This window comes from Trichoplusia ni, chromosome 7 (assembly GCF_003590095.1).
Source record: "Trichoplusia ni isolate ovarian cell line Hi5 chromosome 7, tn1, whole genome shotgun sequence".
Classification (NCBI taxonomy): Eukaryota; Metazoa; Arthropoda; class Insecta; order Lepidoptera; family Noctuidae; genus Trichoplusia; species Trichoplusia ni.
The window spans coordinates 13,094,017-13,114,055 of record NC_039484.1 but is presented as its reverse complement, the minus strand read 5'-3'; the positions used below and the strand labels follow the sequence as shown (position 1 = coordinate 13,114,055).

The 20,039-nt window shown below is 37.1% G+C and overlaps 1 protein-coding gene across 2 annotated transcripts in view; it reads left to right on the top strand.

The window, feature by feature from the left end:
* Window positions 1–19,494, top strand: part of LOC113496189 — a 46,400-nt gene extending 26,906 nt beyond the window's left edge. For both annotated transcript variants that reach the window (XM_026875338.1, XM_026875337.1), the window contains 3 exons: window positions 1,280–3,267; window positions 3,343–14,128; window positions 15,990–19,494. In XM_026875338.1, coding sequence (XP_026731139.1) covers window positions 1,296–3,267; window positions 3,343–14,128; window positions 15,990–17,862 — 14,631 coding nt within the window. In that variant the 5' untranslated portion in view covers window positions 1,280–1,295 and the 3' untranslated portion in view covers window positions 17,863–19,494. The remainder of the gene's footprint in view (window positions 1–1,279; window positions 3,268–3,342; window positions 14,129–15,989) is intronic.
* Window positions 19,495–20,039: the final 545 nt, after the last annotated feature.

Genomic DNA, 20,039 nt, shown 5'->3' with positions numbered 1-20,039 from the left:
TTAGAAATCGATGACGATTAATAGAGCAAGAGTGCACGCGGGCCAAACCGTACGTAATTTTTATAAAGAAAAGTTCTGGAATGCATGTCCCAGACCGATTCAAGTCTATTGACTTTGTTTGTCAATAAACAGTGAAAAGGGTGCATGTGATGCAGTGAAAGGTATATTAAATAGTACCTTGAATTTGTTTTTGGGTTCCGTAACCAAAAAATTAAAACAGAACCCTATTACTAAGGTTTCTCGGCGTGACGTCCGCCCGTCACCAGGCTGTATCTGAAAACATAACGTGCATAAAAATCTTACGATTATTTTATAAAACGTAAGATAGTTCAGCGGCGTTACAAGATTGTCGAAGATGCTGCAATGATGATGATAAGCCGATGATTGTTTTAATGGCAAGTCAAAAATTTGCGATGTGATATTATTGCACAAAATTGCCTCTGAATTTGCCTTCAATTTGATTAAACGCTTACAAATAATAAAACACCTTCGAGTCATTGCCAAGAAATTTCATAGTGGCTTTCCTAAATCAATTTTTGTATCATTTTTAAATTATTGATGTAACGGTTTACTCACGCGTATTTATCGTTGGTGCCTGACTAGTTTCGGACCCAACCGGAGTCCTTAATCATGAGCTGACGCGGCGGGATCGCGAGTCGAACTGACGTCAGCGGCCGCGTATCTCGCTGCGTAGCGCCGCGCTCGCGCCTAATGAATAATTTAATAATGAATCATTCTCACGATAGTTATTATAAAAATAAAGTTTTTGTATCGATTTATTTTGCGTATTTAGTACGCATACTAAAATAGATTAGATAAGAAGTTCATGATTGTAGAAAATATTGGATTATAAGAACTTATGACAATAAAAATAGACCTCTCGATGACAATAAAAATAGACTTCATCAATCATCATCAGCCCAAATTCGTCCACTGCTGGACATAATCCGCCCCAATTGCACTCCATCGAAATCTCTTTGGCAGATGAAACTTGACTGTCGTGAAAAACGGTTACCAGTACTAATAATATTGTAGGTATATTTAGGTAACGAAAAGCTCGTAATTTGTGTTACGTATCCTATGGAAACTAAAATAGAAATTGTCTTTCACAGCCATAAATTAATCTGCGTCCCAAAATAAATTCTGTGAATGAACGAAAAACAAACGCAATTGTTAAGTTTAATTATTATTAATCACACAACGTTACTGCTCTTGCATACGTTTTAATTTGAGTAGAAATCTTATCCTGTGTTAGTAGTTATGTTAGTTTTTATTTCAGCTTTGGCAAAGTCTACATGATGAACTCCACCGATGATGAACCGTTGTCTGGCTTAAATGGAAGACTCAGACCACGCCGAAGCACCAACAGTCCTTTGGCCAAACACGTGAATAGAATAGAAGGAAAGACCATTCAAGACAAACCCAAAAGAAACAGCAACCTACCAAAAGTCTGTTACAAGACCGACGATGGTCTAAATAAATCTGATAGCAATTCAACTCCGCAGTTTCTGTGTCCCTATTGTGATAGAAAATTCGCTTCGAAACAAACTGTATCAAAGCATGCTCGGCGCATGCACTTATCTACTTCCAGACAAGACTCTTTCATTGCCTGTCTTTACTGTAATCATACGGAGGCTGAAGGTAATGATATTATTCGTCATATGGTGGATAGTCATCCTAATCAATACTTTGCCTGTCTTGATTGTCATGCACGTTTTCCTACGACTTCGGACTTGGCTGAACATAAACTGACGGTTTGTGAGAAACAAAAACCATACCGCAGTAAATTGCGCCAGAAGACCGGGTCGCAGAAGGAAGACAATAATATCAAAGATGACTTTCGGAACGACAAAGATTACTCAGATGGATTTAATGGAATTGTAATATCTTGTGAACTGAAGCCCTCTCACGTACACGATGAAGCAGACATTGAAGATAATATAACAACGAATTTGATTTTACCGCCCAGCAAGAATTTAGGTAACAACGCAATTATAGAGAAGAACGCTGTTATCGTTCTGGATGATATACAGTGGAACAAAAGAATTCCTGCCAATTTTTCTTTTCACAACACTGACGCTGATCAGATACTTTCAAGATTAGGCGTCGTTCATCGTTCTCCAAGAACTGGCGAATCGACCAAAAAGGATTGGATTAAATCAACTGACGACAATACACAAAAATTTGAAAAATGCTTTGATACAAGTTTCTACTCAAAAGTAGCCAGTAATGTTCAAGAAAACCTAACCAAATGCCTTGACGGCTCCTTTAATTTTAATCCGGATTTAGAAAATACTATCAAGACAAGAAAGGCAAAAAACAGTGTTGTTATTAACACAGCAGAAGGCTTTCCAATACTCTTGGCATTTGAACAATACTCCCGGAATATTTTTGATAGCTACTTACCTCGTAGCATTGCACCTAAACATAAATGGAAGTGGGACAATTTAGAAAATGACAGATGTGTTATTAATCCTGATCAACTAAAGCGAGACTCCCATACTAATAATTGTATTATAACTTTGGTATCTAGTTTGGATATATGGACTCAGCTGTGTATGCGCAAGAAATATGAAGACAAGTTTAATATTTCGCACTTAGAAAAGAAGACTGACAAACAGCATGCTATCGATAAAGAATTAAAAGAAATCCTGGAAAGTAGGGAGTTACCGACGTCATCGTCGCAGTTAGTAAAATACACGCAGAACTCTCCCCCTAACAGGGACGGATTAGACATACCGACTTATTTGGGATTAGCGCCGTCGGGACCAAAATACGACTTACCACCTGCTGTGCTAAGCGGAGAGTGGGTAAGACCCAGATGCTATGTTTGCTGCGCATGTGGTGCTCAAACACGAGATTCTAGAGCACTGTCTACTCATATCTCTATTCAACATCCTAATGCTCAAGTTCAACATTACGAAATAGTTGGTGAGCCTCTTCTAAATGCCGATATTCTGCACCATTTGTACGTACCACCGAGTCAAATGAGTAACAGAACGAGGCCTCTCCGTGGAATCCGAGACTGCACGAAGTGTAAAAAGTCTGTTTCTTTAGAGGAATTGCATCAACATATGTTGGACTGCGCAGGCGATACACCAGCAGTTCGCAGAAAGTGTCGATATCGACCATTTGGTGTACGTAGACGTCGTCCACGTCTACCAGATAACCTAATTCGCCGAAAAATTCGTAAAGATATGCGAAACAGACACAAGCAAAAGAACCTGATGCGGCCCCGACAGAAGATTCGCAGTGAAGTCGGCGATGGTAAGTAACATCATTTTATTTGAAATAAGTTTTTATTTAATTATATAGAGGAATAACCATGTATATTTTTTTTAGCCGAAACCATTCGCAAGATGATTGCGGATTTACCTGCTAAACGACACCGGGTGATGCTTAACCCTATGAATCCTAATTTGCGACCGCGTCGAAAACTTGATAAACGAGGCAAATTAATTTTGAAGCATCGTGCTGCTAATGATGAGACCAAAAGCAGGAAGCTGCGTACTGTAAAAGATTTAAATATTACTTCGAACTCTGCGAATACTGAACCAACAAATAAAGAGGATCAAGACCAGAGCGTTCCTAATAATGATGACGAAGACAATAAGCCGCTTAAACCTAGAAAGCGTGCTACTGATAAAAATAGCCGTCACAACGATAATATAAATCGCAAAGCTGCTATAAATAGAGCAAGAAGAAAACTTCAAAACTCGAATGATAACAATATTGAACTTCCGGAACACAACAATGCTGGAACAAACAACAACTCTCCCACTGACCAGCTGCCAAGAAACAATGAGCCGCCCGACCGAATTGACATAAATAGTAATCAGTCCGGCGGTAGGCAACATAGTGGTAGAGGAGGCCACTTCAATCGAGGAAATGAGGGAACCCCACCAGGGAGAGGAAGAGGAGCAAATAATCGGCGAAATGATGACATGAGAAATAACGGGCCGCCAGCGCAAAACACACCGTTAAAGCACTCCATAGCTCGTCTGACGGCAGACTGTGTAACGTACGACAAAACAGTACAGTATCACCATATGTATTTAGTACCGCAAGAATGTAACAATACCAGGCGACATGTACCGACGGGACAGCAGGAATTATTTGAAAATGAAGCATCTGATTCAAGATTAGATAAACCACCTTTACCTTATTACCAAAAAGTTCCTATAGACCCTTACGCAAATCAAAAGAATAAGTGTAATAAGCCGCGTAAAGGTCTGAACGATTGCATTGCGATGCTAAAAAATAAACTTGTAGAACCTAATTCATTAGATAATATAACAGATACTTGTGATGAAAGTATACCGTCATCTGATCCGAATGATAGCCAGAATTCTGACACAGCCATGAATCCGGCTATGCTTCAGCCTGAAAATGCAATTTTAAACACGAGTACTGCTAGCAGTGTGATTGAAAACCCTGTTGTTAATCTGTTAGTTAGTCCAACTGAACATCTTAGTGGACAGTTGTCTGTCACTTGTGGTAGTGATATGATAATGAATCCAGGCCATCGGTTTTATCTTCAAAGACCACCTATTGATCATAAAATAGACCCGAAACCGGCCGAAGTATTTTCTCGTTCAGTATTACCGCATGACAGAGAAATTGAAATTCAGTATCAAAATACAATTTCCCAGCAATTCGCTCTGGAGCAACTAACTCATGGTCTTGGTTCGAGGAAAGAAAAACGAGGAATTAAAGAAAAAAATAATGAAACTGTGAGACAAAAGAAGCTGGCTAACAAGAGTCAAGCAGGCAATAAACAACAAGAAGCTGCAATTAAGCGTAAATCCAATCGCTTGAGATCAAATGCTCGACGTGATTCGCAGCAAAAACTATTTGGCCTTCCACCTCAAATTGAGATTATTCCACAAAACACTGGTGCAGTTACCATTAATTCTCTACATCCAATACATTCTAACCATAACCAATATTCAAAAGTCATGATTAGTCCATCAAGTGACGGTCATAATAATAAGAATAAACAAACAATTCATTTACAAAATGAAATTCTACAAGCCCAATCGTCTGAAGCTCATCGAGACTCGAAGTCACCTCGTAGAGCTGAGTATCACCATAAGTATGAAATGTCTGGAGGTCGACTTATCGAGAACAAAACTTACCAACAAAATGTTGGAATCGAACATAGAGCTTTAATTGAACCGAGACAAGTATCTTTACCTGATCATCGATCAGTAGCTGAACAACGAATTTTTGCCGAGAGGACCTTAACAGAGCATATGATTCGCTCTGAACAAGATTTACTAACTGAGATAAGAACACACCCTGAGCGATCTGATCAGCGACTTTATCCGGACCCAAGGGCATTATCGGAATATAGAACTATATCGGATCCTAGACCGTGCGGACCTGAATCTCTTTCTCTAGCCGAGCAGATATCTATTCTTGAACAAAGAAGTTTCAATGAATCAAGGCCATTCCCAGATCAAAGGATTTATCCTGAACAGCCGTATCCAGAACATAGGACCTATCCAGATCAAAGGTTTTCTGATTTGCGAGCATCTTATGAACAGAGACCATACTCGGAGTTAAGGCCACACGCAGAACACAGTACATTTGCCGAACAGAGGACACGTCCTGAGCAACGGAACTATACGGACCAAATTCCTTATCAAGAGCAGATGCCGTACACTGATTTAAGATTATTACCTGATCAGAGGCAACAATTCGAACACAGAACACTTTCAGAGCAGATGGGTTATGCTGAACAGTCGGCCTATGCAGACCAGAGAACTTATTCGGAATCAAGGGCATACACTAAGCAAAGAATATATCCAGAGCAGCGTGCTTACCCCGAACATAGGACGTATCAAGAACAAAGGACATACCCAGAAACCATGACTTGTCCAGAACCCGGAGTATATTCGGAGCAGAGGCAATTTCCTGAGCAACGAATATATGCTGAACAAAGATCGCTCTCAGAACAAATGTCATATACTGAGCAGCGGTTATTAGCTGAAAAGAATTCAGATCAGCATGTCCTACACGATCAGATGTTGCCTCCAGAGCAGAGACCTATAACTTCTCGGAGGTCTTCTAAAGAAAAAAGATCGGTGTCTGAACGAAGAGCGTCAAATGAACATTGGACTTCATACGAACAAAGACCACACAATGATAAATCTACTGCATCAGAACACACAACTTATCAAGAAAATAGAACGTGTGATCTGAGGTCCATAACAGAGCAGACAGAAGCCTTAGAAAAAAGAATAGCAAATGAACATAGAGTTCTAAATGAGCAAAGGTCCTCAGTTGACCGATGTATGACTGATGAGCGGAGATCATCTATCGAACAGAGACACTCCAGTGAACGCAGGCTTTCCAGCGAACGCAGGATATCGGGTGACAGAAGAATTTCTTGCGAACGCAGGTTATCCAACGAACAGAGGCTTTCAAGCGAACGAAGGATGTCTCACGAACTACGCCTTTCGTGTGAAAGAAGAATGTCAAATGAACTGAGAAATTCTAGCGATCGAAGGATGTCGAGTGAATTGCAACATTCTAGCGAACGGAAGCTGTCGAGTGATCTGAGGAATTCTATAGAGCGAAGGCATTCCAATGAACTAACTACCACAATCGAGCAAGGTTCTTGCAACGAGCAGCTTGATTCCAATAATCAAATACCTTTTATTGATCAAAGATCATTAATGGAACAAAGGTCTTACAGAGAGCAACTGGCATCAAACGAAGAAAGCCTTCATCATCAACAGTGGCAAACAGTAGAGCGCATATCAATTGATCAAAAAGCAAGAAATGATAATGCAGACGCAGATTTCACTGGACAATTAGTTCAACATAACCTTAACAACGAGAAAGCTTTAGAAGATCAATTATTACTCGAAAGACGAAGATTATCGGAACATAGATTAACATCTGAACAAAATTGTCATATTGTGCAACAGGATTTGTTAAATGATGGTAAAGAATTACGTGACGAGTTATTGATAGAACAAAAAGCATTTAATGATCAACAGCAATCTGAAATGTATATGAATCCTGGCATCGATGATCATGTCCAAAGTGACGTTTACCATGAGAGTTCTTCTACTTCAAACTTAATTGAAGGTCATCCTAATCGTAATCTAGCCCATAAAATAACGCAGGAAGATTACATCGAAAATGAGTACCATGAAATACCTCCTGCGCATGCGAGTACAACAGTAGAATCCATATTATCTGCTCCTTTGGATTTATCTGGCAAGTCATTGCCAATGGAATGTTCAGAAGACTTATCGAAACACGACAGCTCTATTATAATTAACAGCTATGATATGTATGAAACTTTAGACTTATCAAATAAAACTACTGACAAAAGAATTTATGATGATAACATCGAATCGGACAATTTGGTTGTAGATTTGCGTATTAAACCTTCTGGTCCGTCAAGTTATCACTCAAATAGCATCGATCTAAGTGCAAGACCAGCTACCACGGATGAGTATGACAACGTAACAGACTTGTCAATGAAGAATCCTGAAAGGGATTTCATTCCAACTGACTTGTCCGTAAGGGGAATACTAAGAAATGAACCTAATATAATGTCCGATCATGCCGAGGGATTTTCTATTCAGGATCTATCTAAACGAACTAGTCCAGAAGAAGTGCCGGAAGAGGCTGCGACAGCAATGGAAACGATTTCTGATTTACCAACTGACTTGTCTGGAAAAACAACTTCAAATTCAGTAGATATTGATGGCCCTGAAGTTAAAGACATTGATATTAGCATGTCTATTGATTTAACCATGGATGACGATAAGCCGACTACTAATTCTAACACGGAAGACGATAAGATGAGCCACGATAGAACAGGAGACGTTAAAACAAAGTTTGTCGAGCATGATCTGGATTCTAGTGTAAATATCATAAAAAAAGACATCGAGTCGAAGAAGGTTTATGAAGTAGATGTTAATGCACCGCAGACCAAATTGAATTATTCGGAACCACATTTGAAAACGCCGGAAAAGTCTTCAGTAAATACCGCTTTGCATACATCAAACATTGCTAATACCTCAAGTTACCAGTTTGATGCAGTAACAGCTAAATCGCGAAATTTATTACCTAGTACGTCTTTTGTAGGCTCATCAATTAATTCCCGGACCAATCTTAAGAGACCCATTCATGCGACTACTTCAGCCTTAAATGTCAACCCTGTCGTTCATTCTTTGCCTGTTTATACATTACCAAATCCTGTGATGTCTACAACTTTAAACAAACATGAGAGTACTGTACCAGTATATACATTAGCAAATGCTTGCATTTCAGTCACTAAAATAGATGAGACGAATTCGCCAACAATAACAAATACTTTTCTTAGTGTTGCAAGTACAACTATTGCAAATACAACATCAGTTTATACTCTAACCGGTACTACTGTAGGCGCCCCGTTCAATTACGGAGGTATATCCAATAGCGGGTTACATTCTCAAGTTGCACAATTTGTTGCGCCTAATGATGTCGCTTTACCAATGGAAAAGAACCACAATAACCAGACTGACCCCCAGAACAATATACCGCATACTGAAACATCTATAACTGAAGAACAAGATCCTGAAACAGCCAAAAAAATTGCAATGTTGCCTAAGGAACTTGTAGAAATTTTGGGTACAATGCCTGCTGATCATAGAAACCAACTATTAAACATATTACCTCAATATGTCTCTAAGTCCACTGCTGGAACCAAAACAAATTGTGAAGAAAAAAAATCTAGTAATACAAGGACGACAAACTCTAATGAACCTCAGGCTTCCACATCGAAACACGTGGTGTCAGCTTTAGAAAATGAAAATCTAAACATTTATGGTGTGACACAGAACAGCCATTTTTTAAAAAATAACCTTCCATGTGCTTCTCAGTTCCTCAGATCATATAACGTGGATGAAAGGCGTGGAGCTATGTCGTCTTATATTTTACAACCTCCGCCACCTCCTCCGCCACTGCCACAGGCGAACTTTAATCTGCTGCCTCCACCGCCTCCACCACCAATAGTTTATGGAGCTCCTCCGCCTCCACCACCTTCAGAGGCATGCAATTCCCAACCGCCTCCACTTATAACACAAAAAGCAGAGCCACTGGAGTGTCCATCTCCGCCTCCTCTGCCTCCCTTACCACCCAATTCACCACCACCACTGTTTGAGCAGTTACCTGCTGTTATAAAGGTGGACGGTCCTGCGGAAGATGTTAAGCCTCCTATATTGGTGTACACTAAGAAAGAGGAACAAGATTCAGATGTCAATGATAGGGTAGACGAATATATGTCTGACTCAGTAGAAAGTCTCCAAACAAATAATAATCGAGATCAAAAAAATGAACCTGAAAGTATGGTCATAGATTTAACTGAGGATGAAACTCCAAATATAAATAGTGATTTGTTAAAAATTGCTGAAGATCTAACGAAATCTATAGTTGTTCCACCAAACGTATTAAAAAATTATTCAACTTCAGTTAAAACCAATCTTAAGACAGTAAACGATAAAACTGCTAGTTTGAGAGCTGTTCGCATAAAAGCGCCCTCAGAAAGAAATAAACCCTTGGCAGAAAATAAACCTCATACGAAAACTACCAATGAACTAAAAGACTCTGCTTCAATGACAGTCAATGACACAGAAACTCAATCATGTTCAAAAACAACTGCAGAAATGCAAAGCCCAAATCTTTCAAAATTAATAGAACCTATTTTAGCCCAAAATTCCGTGAATGCAAATGCGCTTCTAATCATTAAACAATTTCAAAATAGTGAAAACGAAGACATTAAATCGTTAGCCTTGAAAATATCATTTGCCATTCAGCAAGCCGAAATAAGCAGTACTCAGCACAAAAAAGCCAAAGCAGTTGCATGTCCAACTGCGGTTGTTGCAGTAGAACCGCGTCCCATAAATTGTGCTAGTCAACAATTACAACAGTGTAAATCAAACCAACTATCTGAAACGAGTATCAAAAACAACCAGGAACAGGTTCAAGCAGTTAACCCGATTGCAGATACGAAAAAAGATGAAAGTGATACCCAAACTTCAACCATACCTGAACATGACGGTATCGAAATGCAGCAAGGTGCAAAAAAAGTAAATGCTGAGGATACTCAAAATATTTCAGTATGTTCTAATAATTCTGAATCACAAGGAACTTCATCGCAATTATCTACCATGGATGTCACCAATACCCCCGCGTTGAAAAACCCGGTAGACACCTTCAATGGGTCTTTTGATGAGGATTCAGATGATGACATTTCATTAGCAATAATAGTTAAAAACCGGGAACAATTGAAAAATAATATGAGTGCCCTTTCAGAAATGACAACTCCCGATCAAGATTTACTTAAAAAAGAAAACATCAAGGACTCATCATCAAAAAGTATAATTAACAATCTTCATCCAGAAAATTCTAATGAATCGGCAGAGTCAAATTACGAGTATACTCAATCAAAACAAGATGCAAGGCATTACGAAAATGATATTCAAGGTGAAAATTCTGTCGAAGATAAAGAAACTGCAAGAAAACAATCAATTAGATCATCCAGAAAAAGAAAAAATGGTCAACACACCCCTGAAAATGAACAAGTCGAAATCACTGAGACTCATGAAAAAATAAAACGAACGAATGAGGTGTCTGAAAAGGAAGCTTCTAAAAACAACATTGTAAATAAATTTTTGTCTGACGAAGTGATGATACAAAATACTGAACCAGTGTCGGCTCAACTAGCAGACAGAAAATCGGTTACATTGCCAAATATAAATCACGATGAAACTAATATACCTGAAAATTATGCGGCGCCTTGTCGAGCACTCGATTCCAAAGTTAAACGAATTGCGCACGTTCATAAACATAAACATAGAAAAAGGAAAAGACATATTAAGACTAGTAAAACTACAAAAAATGAAGATATGGATATTGCAGAATGTTCACTGCCTTCAGACAGTAAATTGAAAGATGAAAACTTTTCAGAAACCAATTTTATAGAAATTAATACGCACCAAACCGGGATTGAAAGTCACGGCCACAGTCACGAAATCAGCAACTTAGAGGACCTATCTGAACATACTAAAACTGATAAAAGGAGCAAGAAGTTACGCAAAAGCAAATCATTAGCATTAGACAGCATAGCACAGCATAGCAGCAACATAGCATCAGTAGATACTGATAGTGATTTATGTTTGGACGATGATGAAAATCAAGATAATCTATTGCGCCGTAGTAGTAGGGGAAAATCAAATAATGCAGAGAATACATTACACATGCAGTACAGTAGCGAAAATTATGTACCCGAAGTTATATCTGAAAATAAGCCTCCAATAACAAAAAAACAATTAATTTTCTCTAAAATGATGCTTGATGAAGACCATCAAATCGAACCGCAAGCACATTCAACTCCCGATAAAGATTCTAATCAAATTGACGAAGTTTGCTTGAATACTAATAGGGATAGTCCGGTTACTCCCGTCAGTTCCAAAACTTTAGATCTACATACAGATAACAAACATTCTCGCAATCGGGATACAAGTAGAGAAACAAAATACAAAAAGTCTTTGCAAGCAAGACGCAAATACGATAAAAGGCGATTCTTTGATATGGATGATGAAGACATTGACACAGGCAATACTGAAACTATCAACAACGGTCCAAGGTCGAGATTATATTCTGAATGTTCTGTTAATTCTGAATCTACAAATAATACGTCGGAAATATTACCCAAGACCAAAAACATAGAAATTGATAACTTTAAAGACAATAAGCAGGAACATGAAAAATTGAGTGAAAATGATAACGAATCAAAAGAAATAAAAGATGAAACTTATCCTTTGGAATCACTAAACAAAAAGTTAACTACGTCAGCAGAAAAAAGAAAACTCACTACTTCAGAAAGTGATGAATGTGATAATTTTTCGAAAAGAAAGAAATTAAAATCATATTCTAAAAAAGAACAATATGGGAAGGGAAAACCTTTACATTGTCGAAGTAAAGATAAAGTTTCTCTAGCTTCAGAAACTCGTACTACTTGTTACATGCCACTTGCAGCGAGACGTACTCGATCAAAATCAGTACTTGTAAAAACATCTTCAGATGATTTTGACCCGTATGATATTGATTTAGATGACATGATAGATACGGAAACCAGCCGGCCTAAAAATAAACAAAAGGCTAAAATAGATTCTCATAAATGTAATAACAATAAATCATCGTCGGACCTCGCTAAGTCTTACGCTAATAAAGTCATAAAAACTAACAAATGTATAGATTCCGGTGACAGAAAATTCGATATTCGTTCCGAAGATAATGGAAGTGATTCAGACGATTCTTCTAAAAGTGATGTACCGCTAAAAAAGTACATCGAAGAAAAGGAAAGGAAATCTTACCACTCAAACCCGAAAGTGACCAAGAAAACGTTTAAAGTTAATCAACGTTCGACTATTAAAGGCAAAAATAAGTGTACAAAACCACGTAGACGTACATTAGGAGCATTTAACAATGTTGTGAAACCGAATATCCCTGATGACGCCGATGAACGCCGATCCGAACAGTTTATGGAAAGTTTTGGATTTTTTTCAGAAAGGAAACCACGTAAATCCAACTTACTTGCTTCTAAAAAAATATCAGAAACATTTCATATCATTGCGAACGATACTGACGACAGTTGTTATGCGTCAAAGACCCGTACAAATAAGCGTTCTCTTCAAAATGAAAATAAAAAATCCATTGAAGGACGAGGCGCCAAACCACGACGCCCCATTATTAAAAAGAAAATTATTCAGAACGTACCTCAAGTAAAAGAACCCGTTGTCGTACAACCCGTGCCTACATACTGTAAGATTTGTGAGAAACAATTTCTTCGATCTGATAATTATTTGCGCCATCAGATGTCATTGTTTCATATATCAAAACTGTCAGAAATTGAAATGAAAATGCAAACTAAACCATATTATGAACAACCCAATTACTTAGTATTCTATAAACGAGAAATTGACAAACTTAAAAAATTAACCAAAAAGTTACAACGTAAGAGAAAGAAGAACCCAAAATATTCAAAAATCAAATTACCCACTCTGGATGAAATCGTAGTGACAGTGCAAAAACTTGTAAGAGCTGAGATACTGAAACAACCCCTTGAACAGCAACAACAGATGCAACTACAACTGGCACAGAGGGGACTTAGCCGAGATGAGGCACTTTTCTTAGATTGCTGTCAGTTATTGAAGTCTAATAATGATTTAAATATTATTAACTTAAACCTAGCCAACATAAACCTAGCTAACGTAAACCTTGCAAACGTCAACCTTGCTAACTTAAACCTTGGCAACGTTAACTTTGCCAATGTTAATCTAGCCAACTTAAACCTTGCTAACATTAACGTTGTTCCTATTAATATTGCCCAAGCTGTACAAATGAATCCAGCATACGTTGGCGCTGCTCCTGCAAATGCCGGTTACATAAGTGCTGCTCACGTGAATGCCGGATATGTTGGAGCTGGCCATGTCGACGTCGCAAATGTGAACGTTGTCCAAGCTAACGCAGCTCAAGTTAATGTTGGTCAAGCTAACACAGATTACGTTAACGCTGGTCAAGCTAATGCTTCTCACATTGACGCTAACGTTGACATTGAACCGAACGATTTTGAAAATGATATGCACAGTTATGAGGGTCCATCGATCGTCAAGGAATTTGATTCATTGGACAAACCTGCCCGTGGTGACGGTGATGTAGATTCTATAACTGCTAAAAACATACTAGACAGTGAAGAAGTCCGTAACTTGGAAAAAGATTTATTTTCAAATTTCAAAGCAAATGCAAGCTCGAGGCAAACGAAGGCTACTATTCAACGAAGTATTAGTGATGTCGGACTTGATCAAATTGATGACCGTGACGTTCATCCTGCTTCTTGTAGTTCAAACTTGGACAAGTCTAATAATCAGGAAATAAAAACCAACCGAGAACCTACTCCTCTAAAAGTTAAGGTTCCTGCCATAAAAGAAAAAATGTACCCTGATGTTATCGAAAATATTGACATGTTTGAAGATAAGTTCGATAAGATTAAAAGGAAGTGTCGATCTCAAGCGGCAGCCGCCAAACAAGTACAAGTTCCTATTGATCAGCCAACCATCAGGTATGTTAAAGTTTATAATTTTAAATCCCTTCTTTGCATATTATCTTGTACTAGCTGTTTAATATTAAAACACTGAACTGAATAATAACACTGGTCTACATTGTTTTTTAATAAAATATATTAATTTTGAAGTATTTTTTTCGCTAAAGTGAAATAAAATACAGAACAATATAACGAGCATAAAAATGCGTAGTGAGATTTATTTTTATATAATAGGTGTTATAACTTTGTCGTATCTTTCTGTGTTTTTGTCTGCCTGTCTGTGGCATTATAGCTTCTTCGAACGGATCGAACGGATTTAACGATTTCGATTTTTTTTTAAGGTGAATTATGTGCGGTTGAGTTGAGTCGTTTATAGGTTGTGCGGGGAAGTGGGGAAGAATAATCGAATGTCTGCAAGTATTGATGTCTGAAATAGAATATTGATGAATTCAAGGGAGTTTTTAGTTCGTTTGTCGGGTTTTTTTTATTTATAACTTAGGCTTAGAAGTTTGACTTTATCAAAACTTTAATTTCACTTCTGTCACTCCCGCAATAAAGGTTTGGCTTCTTATCCAGTCAGTCAAGGCATTCTCAACCAGTAATTGTACATTGTTTTTGTACGAGAAATAGAAATAATAATTTAAATAAAGTTCATTGATGCAGACAGTCAGAAAGGTAATAGCAGATTTATCTTGTAGGTATTCCGTTTCTAATTTTGATATACGAAACCCTTACAACTATAGGTTAGAACATCCTTAAGTTCATGTTAATAGTCATTAACTATTTTTTTTTTCTTGTGCGAGGTCGCTTTCCTTTCTAAATGTTTAACTGAGAATTAAGTTCTAAAGTTTGTAATAAGCAAAAAGTTGACTAAGAGGTATTTGATGTGTATGTTCAGTAAAACTATAAATATATGTGGGTTTCATTACTCAACCCGAAAATAAATTACTATTTTGTAGACCAGTGTAATTAAATAGTATTCCGCGCCTTCAACTGTTTAGATGCAGGGTTATTTTTCAACAACCAGCCACGTAATATTGAAATAACTGTTTTTTACTACATGCGTATGAATATAAATAGGGTTACATACATGTTACACATACATCAAAATATTTTTTTTTACAATTGTCTGTTTGTAAAACGTCTCGTCTGTTCGTCCGGCGAAGATCTGAAATGGCAGGACCGATTTTGACGGGACTTTTATTGGAAGATGCAATAAATTTCGGTGCGGAAAATGCTTGAATTGCAGTATTGAATACAAATACCAAATACACTGATAAACTGTAACTGATTTTTACAAAAAAATGCTTTTCCAAATGTCTCACTCAAATACCTTAGACATACTAAAAACACTATCAGTACAATAACCACTGAACCGCTTGTAACGATTAGCCTACCTAGTTCCGTATTCGTCCTAGCGTTTGAGGGAGCTAAAGATACTCTTATGACTAACTAATTAATAAATAAATAAAGAATATTTTGAAATACCCACATGTAATTCAATTTTCCGTACATGCCTACCGCATTACAATGTTAGTCCATCAGTCGAAAGAGGTTAATGTACAGACTGGTGCTACTGAGACAAAAAACAATATACAAAAGTTCTTTTTTTCCCAGTGCATTGGTTTTAATAGATTCAGAATTATTTGGGGGAAAAAATCTGCTGGTCGTTGCAAAATAACCCTCTATAGACTATGTATTAACAAGTCTTAAATAAGCTCTTTAGCAGAATTCTAATATATTTTTCGACAGCCCGGTAAGTTGTATAGTAGGTACATATAAGCAGTGTGGTTAGCCACAAGGCTGGTCCAACAATAAAGAAAACCTATAAATTCTACATCCTGATGATCTTTATTCTAAAAAATTCCTCCTTTTTCAGTAACAAAGGGCGCAAAAAGCCTGAAAAGAAAAAGGCAAAACGAAATACAAAAAAGAGCCAGAGTACTCAAGTGCTCACTAAAGGAGCGCTTAAAGGATTTGATGGTATTAAAGTCTCTATACCTACGTCCGAAATTAATATGTCTGGCATTGTCCCACCTGTAGCACAGCCTGTAAATAAAAAGAAAAAGAAAACCTCTGTTAAAAAGAAAAAGTGTCGAGAACCTGAGGTGAGTGACAAGCAAAACACGCGCGATACTAACGCTTCAACTGCACAGAAAAATGTGGATGTTTATGAGTTTATGGACAATGAAGATGAGAAAGAGGTGTTTGAATTAAGACCATCAACCCACGCAGAAAAAAATAAAACCACTGATAATAAGGACGTACCACAACCTTCTACGTCAAAAACAAATACCTACAACGATGTTCCTGGAAATTCAAGTGAAAGTGGATCGGACGTAGACGATTTCGTGTATATGTCAGACGATTACATGTGTAGTGAAGGTGAATCAAGCTGTTTATTATCATACGTCGGCGATAAGAAAAACTTATCTCCTTCAAAAAGGAGAGATGCCCACGAAAAAAATGCTGTAATGGGCAGAATATTTAAACATAATGCAGTACGTAGTGATAAAAAGAGCGTAAAAGTAAAAGAACCACCGAAACCTAAAGCTGACTTTGATCAGTTGTTTGACAGCTTACTTGAAGACGAACCAAATTCTTCCGCTTTGCAGAACGATGGCGGAACTCCAAAAAAAGATGATTTTGCGATGCCACAAAATTATGACAAACCTTCTAAACTTAGTAAATACAATGGCTCCCCTTCTAGAACAAGTGACAATTCATCTCCATCAAACTTAAACATTTCATCTCCAAATGAACATTCGATAGTTTCTCCAAAAGAAAATAGCAGTTCTTCCATCGTAGACTATGGGCCATCTACGTCAAAAACATACGATGACATATCTTCTTTGGTAGATTATGGACCTAGTACATCTAAGAAAAATGATACCATTTCTGTGAAAGAATCCAAAACTGTTTCGCCAAATGAATATGAGACCAAAACTTCGAAAAAGCATAATGCTCCACAATATTATAAATCTAGTAAACGTCGGGATTCCACACCACTGAAAGACGAAGAAGTTTCTCATAAGTCTCGTGATTCAAAGAAAGAAAAATCGCAAGAGAAGTCAAGTAAATTAGATGAAGGCATCAGCACTAGTTACGATCTTGACGCTGATGCGTTTGATCAAAGTAGTCAGTACGACGACACTGGAGTAGCGAGACAACGGGCGCGCCGTAAATGCACAGTCGGAAAACAGAATGTGCTCGCTGAGACTTGGAGTTCAGAGTCGGAGCCAGATGGACTTCCGCCTAGACCCAATAGCGCCGAATCGGTTATATTAAACTCTGCTCGCAAGAAGAAAGGAAAGAAACGAGATGGGCAGCAGTCAAGCTCACGACGTAACAATCGTCACATTTCATTTAGGAAACACGATATCGAAGGCAGGATGTCAAGTTCCAATCGCAATACGGTCTCTAATAATAGTTCTGGAGGTAACCGAGCTGGTAGCGACGACAGCAGCGCTATCGACCTTTACGCGTCACCCACGCCATCTACGTCGCACGGGTACACGTCGCACGCGCCCCGCTCGGGCTCGTCCGGCTCCAAGCCGCGCCCGCGCACCACCGCCTACGGCTGGTCGTCGGGAGACGAGGAGCAGCATCAGCAGCAGCAGCAACAGCAGCAGGAACATCTCCAGCTCCACGGCTGGATAGTTGGTGATAGCCACAAAAAGTTAGTTACGATGTTAGCACACGCCAAGGGCCGTAAACGTAACAATGATGACAAACGTCATCTCGTCGATTAAGTTTAGATTATTAGATTATATTAATCTTGTAAATATACTGTACATAATATTTCTAGTTCTTTATATGTCATTTTTCATGACATTTTGACCAGAAAAACCCTAAAGCTAAAATTTTAACTGATTGAGTTATGTAAATATTGTATATCTTAGTTGAATTTTGAATGAGTGCAACCCGGATATAATTTATGTTTGGAGCAACATGTAGTGAATTTGTTTATAGCGATTTGGAACTTATTTTTATCTTATTGATTTGACTGCATCTATGAAACATTACCGACATGGACATTTTTAGTACATACGAGTTCACTGTTGTAGTATATATTAATATTTTGATAATTTAATAGTGTAATTCACGCGGAGTTATCTTTATAAATATTTGGTGACCTAAAGAAATTCATTATCGCGCTTTGTTTACGACGTCATGTTCGTACATAAAGCGCGACGAAATGTAAAAATATAAAATCAATTAACTGTTCTAGGTAAACATACTAACGATTGACTTGAAATCATAACATCAAATTGAGTTAATCATGAAATCATCAAATTTGGCCATATATATGTGACGCTGACCTAGGAACTAATTATGAGAATGATATGTAAGAAATTTATTGTTTAGTATTATTTAGTTTTTATTTATCGGTGAATATAATATGCTGCATATAATTAAATAGTTTCGGTCAGTCGAATATTGTTTAATTAATATCAGTTATTGATTATGTTTTGAAGAAATAAGCAAAAATGAATTTGTTATTACAGAGAATTTCTTCTAAGTATTTCTGTAAAAGTTAAATAGTTAATTATCTAATATTATAAGATTAGTAAAGTGTAGTATTTAGATGTGTTTCAGATAAACGCCGGAGGTTTCCAAACCATCTTTTTAGTCGATTTAATATTTGTACATATATCACTTACATGGAATTTTAAACTAGTATTATACTTACACACTTTTGAAATAAATGTCATTATTACATGTGCTTAGCGAACCTACATTATATCGATGTTTATAAATAAATAAATACTCAATTAAATAATATGTACAAAATTGTATTGACTAAAAATGTCTTTGTCTAATAGATAAGGTGTTATTAGTCAAAATAATTGCAGTTTCTATCCGTATAAAAGTAATGTTCCTTCATGAATACATATATGTTGTATGTTAATATAATAGTAGATATATACTTTCAAATTGAATGTTTCAAGTAACTGATTGTCTGCCGGACTGAATGTCTTCACCCCGTAGTAGTCGATGTAAGTAGTATCCGTAGGAGGCTGGTAACGCGGTCTGAGTGAATTGTGTATCTTGAGTTGCGTAATTAATTTGTTAACTATTTTTATACATTAGATATTTTTGAGTAGTCATTGTTTTACATAATTGAGAAATCTCATGCATTAGTTAATGTTTTATCTAGTCCAATAAGGAAAGACTAAAAGCCCCATTATCAGCCTCGGAACTATGTGATGTTTTTCCCAACATAATATTTGAAAGAAGACTTATAATTTTCACTATAATATATAGTATAATCACACAAGTATTGTCTTTAGCTTGTGTTTAGTAATTGGATAAATAAATAGTTTGTGTTTTACTCGATGGAAGTGAGTTTAAATTCTTGAAATAAAGCTCAATGTCGAAAGTTTATTTATTTCATTGCTAAGTAGATTTAAGCAAACTTGAATGAGTTGATTGTAAATCTGATTCTGAACTGTTAAAAAACTATCTTTGGATCATATTCGTTAAGTAATCGTATATAGGCAAGTCAAATATAATTTGAATAGTCTAAAACATCTGGTATCGTAAAATGTGTCTTGATGCGCACGCGCAAGACGCGATTTATAGGCTAATTGATTAAAAAAATATTGTCGGCTATGCCGCATTATGTAGTAAAAGTAATTTTTGATTATTAAAGTTCAGAATTAACGAAACTTGCCACCACTTCATTCACGTTTGACATCAAATATAAACCTTGTATATTAATTAATCTTTCAAGCTAAAGTGGTATGTGTTAGTTGGTTCAAGCTATGCGGAGTTCGGGAGTTTATGTTCTTTTAGTTGGACTGTTGAGTACACTCGGAGTTGGAGTCTATGTTACCTTTTCCATTTCAACGGATATTACTGTTTAAAAACTAAATAAAGCAGTTATAACACTTTATTTCATTCGTCAATATGTATGGTATCCAAT